Source organism: Actinia tenebrosa, unplaced genomic scaffold (genome assembly GCF_029948245.1).
Source record: "Actinia tenebrosa isolate PJP-AT-01 unplaced genomic scaffold, QUT_ActTen_1.0 PGA_scaffold5__44_contigs__length_20552954, whole genome shotgun sequence".
NCBI classification, from domain to species: Eukaryota; Metazoa; Cnidaria; class Anthozoa; order Actiniaria; family Actiniidae; genus Actinia; species Actinia tenebrosa.
In genome coordinates, this window is record NW_028292582.1 from 17,155,808 (window position 1) to 17,167,529 (window position 11,722).

General features: G+C 43.6%; 3 protein-coding genes across 3 annotated transcripts in view; all 3 read left to right on the forward strand.

Moving 5' to 3' along the window:
* Positions 1–2,598, forward strand: part of LOC116286296 (structural maintenance of chromosomes protein 6) — a 57,041-nt gene extending 54,443 nt beyond the window's left edge. The window contains exon 29 of the mRNA XM_089038413.1: positions 1,868–2,598. Coding sequence (XP_088894539.1) covers positions 1,868–1,970 — 103 coding nt within the window. The 3' untranslated portion in view covers positions 1,971–2,598. The remainder of the gene's footprint in view (positions 1–1,867) is intronic.
* A 2,672-nt stretch (positions 2,599–5,270) lies between these two features.
* On the forward strand, positions 5,271–10,010 carry LOC148906751 (uncharacterized). The gene has a single exon (XM_089038115.1). It carries the CDS (start codon positions 5,271–5,273, stop codon positions 10,008–10,010), a length of 4,740 nt encoding a protein of 1,579 aa, XP_088894241.1.
* A 127-nt stretch (positions 10,011–10,137) lies between these two features.
* Positions 10,138–11,400, forward strand: LOC148906752 (uncharacterized). Its single transcript, XM_089038116.1, has one exon. It carries the CDS (start codon positions 10,138–10,140, stop codon positions 11,398–11,400), a length of 1,263 nt encoding a protein of 420 aa, XP_088894242.1.
* Positions 11,401–11,722: the final 322 nt, after the last annotated feature.

An 11,722-nucleotide genomic window follows, 5' to 3' on the forward strand; every position in this document is an offset into this window, starting at 1 on the left:
TCAAAATACGCTTCAATTATTTGGGGCAAAACCACAGGGAGCCCGGCTTTAAAATTTGTACATGAATGAAAAAATCAATAAGTGCTTTATTGGGTTTCCTGTGTTGAGATTTGAAACAAGACGCCAATGATAAATAAGTCAATAAAGTACTTTGGGTTTCCTGTATTGAGATTTGGTAACTTGATAGCAGATTAATGTAAGTAATTCGAGAGCAGCTTATAATTCAAATTTAACGTATTAGTGTAACGCACGCCCTTTACTAGGGCGAGCGTTACACTGATACGTTACGTTAATCTGCTATCAAGTTACTGGTTAGTACGATTACCGGAAACTCAACGTATAAGCGCCTTGTTTCAAATCTCAACACAGGAAACCCAATAAAGCACTTACTGATTCATTTATTCATGAACAAATTCTAAAGCCGGGCTCCCTGTGGCAAAACGGCAAAATGTTTAGGGAACTGGGGTCAACTAATTTTGACAGGAAAGCCGATGCAAACATGGTGGTAGATAATGACATTGAAAGAAAATAATGTGTTGACTAAGAAAGGAAATGTTAGTCTGAAAAATATTCGTTGAATTTTGCACCATTCTACTTTTAATTTTTTGTGTCATGACAGTAATTTTCTTAGGAATAGTCACAAAGCAACTGCCAAACAAAAGTTACTAATTTGGGCTGAGTACAGAACACGCACAAAAAACACTTTTAGTGTATTTTCAGCGGTCTCACTGTGCGAAAATGAGAACTAATTAGCAATAATCGTAAAACATGTTAGGCCCTGTCCACACTATGCCAGATAAATTTGAATCCGAATTTTTATTTCTTCGGTTAGGCCTACCGTCCACACTAGTCCGGGCGAATCCGGAACAATTCTTTACCGAAAGCGAATTTTTTCGAATACGGTCTCCAGAGTGGAACAATTTGAAAACGCCGGCTAGCCGTATTAGTGTGGACGGAGAACATTTGGTACCCAAAATTTTTCGAATACGATGACGTCATGATTGTCAAGGGAACATGTCGGGAAGGCTAATAATTCAACGCGGGCTCAATTTCAGCTTTGACGCACATGCTTAGATGTGCAATGAAGCGTTTTTGCCGCCCCTGATCAAACCAGTGTGGACGCGAAACATTTCGGTTTTTGTGTTAAACAACAGGGCCCTAGATGAAACAATTGTTTCAAAATTTGTTTAACAGAAATTAGGCTATTCAAGTTTAGTTTATTAGAATGTTGCCACCTTCTAACAAAATTTCGTATTGATGGGTTGCAAGCATTCCCAAGAGAGTCGAAAGACAGAAAAATGGTTGCCATTTTGGCCAATTTGTCTTTTTATTTCATTCTCTTGGGAATGATTGCAAACCAGCAATAGAAAAGAAACTCTTGATTAATTTTCACAACAATGCATGATGATGATGCCTGTGTGGCGCTTTCTTGGTTCTTTGGGGAACTCTGTTCCCATTTTGTAGATGTGAGTACAGTGAGACCAATTAATGAAGAATACTATTATAAATAAGTGCTTTAATATAATACCTTTTTATTCATATACACGTATTTCAATAAAGTTAGTCACCTGAAAAGCTACAAAGCTGAGACCGACAAGGATTATGGATAGATAGATTTTACATGTTTCAACCGCTTGATAGCTGTTGATGGACTTGAGATCTTCTACCAGTTGCAAGTTAACCTCCTCTGAGCATCCTCAACTGCTGCAGTTTGTGTCAAAAACTTTACTTGTTGGATATAAAGCATTTCCCCATGATTCTCAGCGATCACAGCTTTCTAGGTTTTTGGTGACTAACTTTATTGAAATAAGAATATCCTTAGTCATATGAACAAGCCCTCTAACTAATGCCTTTTACAAATCCTTAGTTCTATTGGTGGTGGACGAAATGTAAGGATATTCAGGCTCAGGGATCCAGAGAGAGGACAGACCATCATTAATTTCCACCAAGAAGAGCAAGATGATAGTTGAATATAATAATTACTAATGTAATCGTAACACAGAGAAGACCAATCAGTATCTGGACAATGAGATTTTACCAATATGTTATTCTAAAGGTCTTCAAAACTCACAGGATAGGAGAATAATTACTATAGCTGGAAAGAGCATGTTAAAATTAGCAGAACTATGAAGTTTGAAGGAAGGAAGTTCAAAACTAACCAAGATGTGAATTAAAAAATCTAATTTTTGGTCAAAACGTTTGTCTTTGCTCAGTCCTAGCCTCAATTTGTACAAGTGCGTTTTTTTTTCTTTCATTAAGGTTCATTGTATGGTAAGCACTGTTCGAACTATGGAACAGTACGAGTTGTTTAAAATGCCACGGGTTTTGGTTGAATATATAGCTGAGTATTCTTACACACAACCGAGACTAAGGCTGAGCAAAGAGAACTCGAAACTTGGAGTATTTTAACATGCTCTTTCCATTTATAGTAATTAGTTCTCTGTTTTACTAACTGAAAAACCCCAGTTAGAAAAGCTCATTGTGTTGTAGAAAAAAAATTGTAAAAAGATACATTCAATGTTGTTACTGTTCATGTGTTTTTCTGATAGGAGTCTGTACTTGATTGAGGACTTCAAATAGACCTCTTTACCAAGTGTCGCTCTTGAATATCTTTTTTTTTCCGTTGGTTGTGCACAATATGGATACCACTCAAACAATGAATACTCTCACGAGAATGGTCTGAAATAGGACAAAATAACACTCAAGCCAAAGAGGTCTATTATTCCTGCCTTAATTTGGGTTGCTACACCAGTTTTCAAACCACTCATGGTCGCGGCACCATGGTTAAAAGATTTCAGTTGTACTCACTCCGATTGCAAGACTTAGAAAAACCAGTTCTTTATATTTCTTGTCAGTCTCCCTCTCAATGTAATACCTTTCTATCAACAGTTAAGATCACGCGCAGTCTTGGGCCCTGTCAATCCAAACTCCCGACTTGGCCTCCAATGGATCCTCCTTAAAAGTTTTCAGTTGTGCTCACTCCGATTGCAAGACTTAGAAAAGCCAGTTCTTCGTATTTCTGGTCAAGCTCCCTCTTAATATTATACCTTACTATCAACAGTTAAGATCACGCGCAGTCTTGGGCCCTGTCAACCCAAAATCCCGACTTGGCCTCCAATGGATCCTCCTTAAAAGTTTTCAGTTGTGCTCACTCCGATTGCAAGACTTAGAAAAGCCAGTTCTTTGTATTTCTAGTCAAGCTTCCTCTCAATATGATACCTTACTATCAACAGCTGAACGGCTTCGAGCTGAAAGCATGTAAAGACGCCTTTAGCAGCCGTTTTCATTATCGTCATGTAACATTTGTTATCATCGCCATCTCCACAAGAGATCATGACCATATCATCACCATCATCATCACCATCATCACCACCTTCATTATCATCTCCATCATCACAATCGTCATCATCATCACCACTACCACCACCATCATCATCATCATGACTACCATCATCATCATACAGATGTACATAATAATTTCTCACAAATCCCACGGTCAAGTGAATAGCCTGAATCAACAGGAGCAAAGTTTCGCAAAATTTCGATAATAGTCTACAAAATTAACTTATATATTTATTTTAGGACTATTACATCATATAATATTACATCGCCGCGATGTTGGAAGAGCTTGGTTGGCGCAGTCTTAAGCAGCGCAGAGCTGACAAGAGATTAGTTATGCTGTACAAAATTATAAACAACTTAGTTGATGTAGATCTCTGTAATGAACTGATACCCTTGACAAGAAACTAAAGAAATAATCACAACAGATCCTTTAAAATTCCTCTCGAGAAAAAAACATACATACAATACAGCTTTCTACCATGGACAATAAAACAATGGAACAATCTAACCGCTGAATTAGTCACAGCCCCAAATGTTAATGCATTTAAAAGTGGGGTCTGTAAATTAGAACACTAACTTTGATCCTGACCTACCCGAGCACTTAGGCCTCGAAGAGAGGGCGTGCTTATAATTTGGTAAATGTAAAAACAAACAATTAGCGCCGATTTTTGCCAACAGTCATGAGTTACGAACAATTGGATGTAATCATGAATTTAAACTTATATTAACCGGACTCGCTAACACATACCTCAGGTGGCCCCGCATCTCGTGGCCCCATGCACACGCATCTGGTGGCTCCTTGACTATAATGTCTGAACGAAGTATGCTATGGTAACGAAACGTAGTAGTACTGGTCACCCGTATGTTGTCATTCATCTGACCACGTGATATGGCGTGACGTTACATATCACGTGACTTACGAACCGAACATTATTGTCCGTAAGTCGAGACTATTGTCAAAAATCGGCGATAATGTTTGGTCGTTTAGCCACGTGATATGAGACGCACGTCATATCACGTGGTCAGATGACTCACATCACAAGGTTCACTCATTGTACCAAGTTTCGTTACCATGGCATTCATCGTAATGACTATTGGCGAAGATCGGCGATAATATTTTGTTCGTAAGTCACGTGATATGTGACGTAAGTATGAAGTATCACCCATCGTACCAAGTTTCGTTACCATAGCATTCATTGTAATGAGTCAGTCGCAAAAATCGGCGATAATATTCGGTTGGTGTAAGTAACGTGATATGTAATGTCACGCCATGTCACGTGGTCAGATGATTGACAACACAAGTCTTGCCAATGCTACCAAGTTTCGTTTAGCACGCTTCGTTCCCGAGTTATGGCCGAGGAGCCACCTGTTGAGAATAGTTAACTTCGATACATTTTATTCGTTTTGTTTGTTTCTTACGATTTCCTTGACCCCATTATTTACCAGAAATTAATGATTAAACATAGCAATGAAACTTGATCTAGCCTTATGCAATAAAGTACACTCGCTTAATTCTTGATGAACCGATATGCATGTGCTTACGAGCCAAAGACAATTTTGATATAAAAGACTGATTTAGATGCGTGATTCGCCACCAGATGTAAGTACAATTAATTCTAAATATAAATACTGTCTAAGCGTAAATAATTTCCCCACAAATGTAGACTAACTTAGGAATTATTGTTACATTTTAGCGAAACTTGTACTAGCTTGTACTAGTTTGTACTTGATCCACGATTAAACTCGAAACAGATACGTGAACATTTGCCAACTATTTAACTATAGCAAGCGTATCGTATGGTGGTGAAATAGACATTTCCCGATATTTCTTACAGTTCGATCTGAGGAGCAAAATTAAGAGATAATCCCGACCTTAATTCCATCGTTAAAGCCCCGAGTTAAGAAGCCCGTAATTTGACACCGACCGCATGGAAGATAAAAAAATCGAGGAATCGGATTATGGACGCGTGGCGCTTCCGGAACGAGAAAGACAAATTCCGAGAAAATCCGGCCGACAGGCAAAGATAAGGCCGGAGCACGCGGAATACTTCCAATTTATGCGAAGAGAAAGACTAGTTTCTGACCTCAGGGGTTCTGAGACAGCAATTGAAGAAATAATACAGAAAATCCAGCAATGTGACGCCATTTCTCGCCCAGCAGGGGCAAAATCGGCAATCGAAAGCCTTGAAAATGAATGGGAAAAATATCAAGAAATCTACAGCGATCTCGCCAAAATTGTTGTAGACACCACCGAGCTACAAGCAATGAGCACGAAAAATCGAGAACTCGTTCGACGAATTTACGAACAAAAGGAAGCTCTCATACACGTTCTACAGGAGTCAATGAATGCCCCCCTTCCAGGTGATAAAGTCCCGTGTCCTACCCCACAGGACGATGCAAAGTCCATAATATCAATGAAATCAGGAGCAAGTAAATACTCCTCCACATCCTCAACCGCGCGCGCTGCCGCTAGATCCGCTAGGATTGCTAAGCTCAAGCTAGAACAAGCAATAAAGAGATCGGAGCTAAAACAGAAACAGATTCGAGAAGAGGCGGAGCTGGAAAGGACCAGAGTCGAGCTGGAGACCAAGAGAGCCGAAAGCGAGCTGAAGGAACACCTCCAGCAACTGCAAGACGAAATGGAGTGCGCCAATTATGAGGCCCAGCTGCTAGAAGAAGAACAAGACGATGAAATGAGACAGAGAAAGGAACTGGAATTCGAAATAGAAGGACAGTACAGCCAACAAAAAAAACCTGCAACAGAGGTTAAAGAAGAAAATATACCACCGGTGAAGCCAATTGTGACATCAACGCCGAACAGAGACCAGGACCTGGATGAACGTGATGGTCTTGGGGGAGATGATCTCCGCCAATCGACGATACCAAATACCCGCCAAATCCAAGCTGGAGGAGAACAACGGTATGACGAACAAAGGTCATACTGGTCCCAAGACCCAAGAAATCCAACCCTGGACCAGACTCTAGCTGCTACATTGGTGCAAATAAATCAGCAGCTGATGAGCGCCATGAAGCAAAATTCGGAGTCCACGACGGTCATGAAATCGATGATGCAAAGACAAGGGATTCCGAAACCTGATCCCCCTAAGTTCTCTGGAGATCCTGCTGAATTCCCGGTTTTCAAGCTGAGAATGCAGGACTGGCTAGAGGAAAAGGGCCTGACAGAGAAGGAAAAGATATCACACCTGCTGAGCTTCGTTGAAGGAGACCCAAGGGAAGCCATCACTTATTGCGAGATAGAGGAAAACGGATATGCAGAAGCCATGGCGATCTTGGAATCTCAGTACGGCCACCCTGCAAAGGTCGTCCGAGCATCTATTAAAAGAATAACAGATGGTCCCAGGATCGAGAGAGGGAACAAGACTGCCCTCACGAAGCTTCGCAACAACCTCCAGACCGTCATCAAGGCCCTTCGCCACAACAAAATATACCTCTACGAGATGAACGCATGCCATAACATAGAAAGGGTAATCGACAGACTCCCCCTCCACATGCAGGTGGAGTGGGCTAAAGGTGTCCCTAGAATTCGCGACGAAACGGACACCGGCCCTGACCTCAGTCATGTCTTTAGCCTGGTAGACAAACAAGTGAAAATCATGAATGACCCTCAATTTGGTCATATCTTGAGCAATCATCAAGCCTCGAGTTCATCCATGAAACCTGGCAAGATGAGCACAGCCTTGAAGCCCATTACAAGCTACCGTAAGCCACTATCCACCATGGCAACCGACGTGAAGAAAGAAAGAAAGACCTGCGTGTGTTGCAAGGGCCAGCATGATTTGAAGGACTGCGAAGTCTTCCCCAAGAAATCAACTGAAGAAAGATGGACCCTCGTAAAGGAACAAAAGCTCTGTCATCTATGTTTGGCTTCGGGTCATATGAGGTACCAGTGCACATCAACAGAAAGGTGTCTATGCAAGGCGCCCCTACCCCACCATAAGCTGCTGCATCGAGATCACAGACCGCAACAAGTTGTCAGCCAATCCCCGCAACCCTCCGCACAACCTGCATCAGAAGTAGTTAGACGGAAGGAGATCGACACGCGAGCAACCCTCAGCCAGAAACAAGGTCAAATAATCCTGCTACATGTGGTTCCAGTCCGAGTGATAAGCGACGAAGGCAAATCTGTAACCACTTATGGTCTCCTGGATAACGCAAGTCGAGGGACCATAATCTGCTCCCAGCTCGCGGAAAGGTTAGGCATTGACGGCCCCAAGCTTCCAGTCTCAGTGACCACAGTCCTTGGCACACAAGATCGCGAATACAAGGAAGTATCCTTTAAACTACAAGCTGCCGAACCCAGCGACGAAGATCCCGTTTTAAACGTGGAACAAGGCCTTTCTGGCGAACTAGAAATAAAGGAAAGGGTGCTGGCACACGAGATAGTTCTAAACCAGCACCCACACTTATGTGACGTCAGCATACCGGAAGTAGACTTAAAGAAAGTGACACTGATTATCGGCGAAGATGTGAGAAATGCGCACGCAGTTAAGGATGTTCGATCGCCCGCAGACAATGAACGGAGTGGATTATACGCTACTAGAACAGCACTAGGCTGGACGATTGCTGGCCACACGACAGGTGCCCCAAGCCCCAAGAAAGAAACAAGCTTCAACTTCACGGACACGAATAAAGAGCTTAGCAACCAGCTGGAACGGTTCTGGAAGATAGAGAGAGTAGGAATTGAGGACCAAACAGACACCTTGAAGTCGGTGGAGGACCGCAGAGCAGAAGACATCCTTCGAGAATCCACAAGGCTTGTGAATGGACACTACGAGACGGGTCTACTCTGGAAAAAGAACGAACCTCATCTACCCAATAACAGGAAGCTTGCAGAGTCTCGACTGAACAGTCTCAAACGGAAATTTCAACGCGACCCAGATTTCGAAGACAAGTACAGAAAGGTAATTCAGGAATATGTACAACGAGGATACACAAGGAAGCTGACTCCAGATGAAGCACGATCGACTACTCCAAAGACCAACTACCTGCCACATCACGGAGTTACAAACCCCAATAAACCAGGCAAGGTGAGAGTCGTCTTCGACGCAGCCGCTAAATTCCAGGAAACCTCCCTGAACAAGAACCTGCTACAAGGCCCGGATCTGTCAAACAGTTTGAATGGAGTACTGATGAGATTTCGTCAAGAAAAGGTAGCGGTAGTGGCAGACGTCGAAGGCATGTTTCACCAAGTCAAGGTAGCACGCAAGGATCAAGATGCCTTAAGATTCCTTTGGTATAGTAACGACATCGATGGACCCCCTGACGAGTATGTAATGATGTCGCACATCTTCGGAGCGACAGACTCTCCCTGTTGCGCGAATTATTGTCTGAAGAAAACAGCAGAAGATAATACAAGCAGTTTCGATCCCGTTGTCATCCAAACTGTCCTAAGGAACTTCTATGTTGACGACATGCTGAAGGCGCTCAAGAGTGAGGAAATTGCTATCAAAGTCGCGAAGGACTTGATATCCCTACTATCGAGAGGAGGATTTAGACTGACGAAATTCACCTCCAACAGCCGTGCAGTCCTGGATTCGATCCCTAGCAAGGAAAGAGCTAACCCCACCTTGGACCTAGATTTTGATGATTTGCCAATCGAACGCGCACTTGGCGTGCAGTGGAATGTAGAGCAAGACACCTTTGGCTTCAAGGCTGCTAAATGCAGCAAGCCTAATACGATGAGAGGCGTACTATCTTATGTCTCGTCTTTCTATGACCCACAAGGCTTCGCCGCCCCTGTAGTTCTCCCAGCAAAACAGATACTGCAAGAGTGCTGGAAGGAAAAGCAGACATGGGACGAACCGTTGAAGGGGAAGCTGCTGAAAAAATGGGAACATTGGAAGAACCTGCTGCCTATTATGACTGAAGTCAAGATTCCACGCTTCTTCTTCGGAAATCCAGCCGACGTGGATTTAGCTGACATCCAACTACACCATTTTTGTGATGCGTCCGAAGTAGGTTACGGCACTGTTTCCTATCTGAGGGCGACCTATCCGGATGGAACAATATCTTGTTCCTTCGTCCAAGGAAAGTCTAGAAATGCCCCGGTTCGTGCCCCAACGATTCCAAGAATGGAACTACAGAGTGCTGTCCTTGCTACTAGAATGGACAAGTTCATTCAGAGAGAACTAGACATGCTGATAAGCAAGACGCTATTCTGGACCGATAGCACCATCACTCTGTATTGCATCTCCAACGAAAGCAAAAGGTTCCAAACCTACGTTACCAACCGAGTGAACGAGATAAGAGAAGCCACTGAAGTAGCACAGTGGCGACATTGCCCAGGAGTGCTGAACCCCGCTGATGACTGTTCAAGAGGTCTAGACGCAAAGCAGTTCATTGAAAGTGAAAGATGGCTGAGAGGACCCCAATTCCTCTGGGAAGGTGAAGAAAGCTGGCCAAGTCACCATGTAGAAGACATCCCCGACGATAAACTTGAAATAAAGAAGGAGAAGACATGCCTTGCAACCGAGACCGATGCAGCTGCAACTTCGGTTCTTCACGAGTTACTCGCAAGATACTCAAGTTGGTCAAGGCTGCGCAAAAGTGTAGCATGGATAATCAAGTTCATCAATTGGTTGAAGGAAGGAAGGAAGAAAGAAACCGAGCCACCGGCGACTGACAGTCAACGACCTCAAGAAGGCTAAACAAAGAATCGTCGCTATCGTGCAAGCAAGGTCCTTTCCTAATGAAGTCCGTGAACTTAGCCGAGGGAAGTCTGGTTCCCAGACACGAGTGAAACCTTCTAGCAACATAGTAAAGTTGAAACCTATGATGAATCCAAGTGAAGGGGTCATGCGTGTATCGGGACGAATCAGCGAGGCACCAATAACGTACGATGCAAAGCACCAAGTGATCCTACCCCAACACCACTGCGACACCGAACTGATAATCAACCATTATCATGTGAGGCTCGGTCACTGTGGACCAGAACACTTGCTCTCAAAGGTAAGAGAAGAGTTTTGGATCGTCAAGGCAAGAGCTGCGATCAAGAAGGTGCTAGGAAGATGCTTCATCTGCAAGAAACAGCATGCAGAAAGGATGTCACAAGAAATGGCAGACCTGCCCAAGGTAAGGGTGACGCCCTACGAACCGCCCTTTACCTACACCGGCATAGACTACTTTGGCCCTTTAAATGTAAAGAGGGGTCGTGGTACAGCAAAGCGCTACGGTTGCATTTTTGTCTGCATGACGACGCGAGCTGTACATCTGGAGTTGGCGCAGTCACTAGAGACAGACGCATTCATAATGGTGCTCCGACGCTTCATCAACGTTAGAGGAAGCGTTAATCAGCTGAGGTCGGACAATGGCACTAACTTTGTCGGAGCAGAACGCGAGTTGCGTGCGTCGATCAGAGAATGGAACCACAAGACCATAGAAGAGGAGCTCCAGCAGCATAACTGTGAATGGGTATTCCACCCACCGGGTGCATCCCATATGTCCGGAGTATGGGAAGGACTGATAAGGAGTGTCAAGCGGTCGATGAAAGCTATACTCGGTGAAAGGACGGTAGATGAAGAGGTGCTGAGAACCGTGCTCTCCGAAGCGCAAGCAATTGCGAATTCCCGACCGCTGTGCCACAACTCTGACGACGTCAAAGACTTGGAGGCGCTGACACCCAACCACCTTCTGCTACAACGTCCAGCTGTCACCCTACCGCCGGGACACTTTGAAGATACAGATTTGTCAAGCAGGAAAAAATGGCGACAAGTACAGATCCTCGCGAACCACTACTGGAAGAGGTGGGTTCACGAGTACTTACCCACACTGCAAGAACGCCAGAAATGGCTCAGGCCACGCCGAGACCTGACAGTCAACGATCTAGTACTGATTGCGGATGATAACGCACCGAGAGGTCAATGGCTTCTTGGTCGCGTTACTCAGGTGTTCCCTGGTAGAGACGGACGGATTCGAAGTGCAGCAATAAAGACCAAGAACTCAGAGTTACACCGACCAATAAGAAAACTCTGCCTATTGGAGGCATCAGAACAAAGAAGAAAGAAGAAAGAAGAAAGAAGAATGCTGCTATGCAGATAAGACAATTATATGCTAATGACGAAACCCCGGTTTCCTCATCGGGGGCCGGGATGTTGAGAATAGTTAACTTCGATACATTTTATTCGTTTTGTTTGTTTCTTACGATTTCCTTGACCCCATTATTTACCAGAAATTAATGATTAAACATAGCAATGAAACTTGATCTAGCCTTATGCAATAAAGTACACTCGCTTAATTCTTGATGAACCGATATGCATGTGCTTACGAGCCAAAGACAATTTTGATATAAAAGACTGATTTAGATGCGTGATTCGCCACCAGATGTAAGTACAATTAATTCTAAATATAAATACTGTCTAAG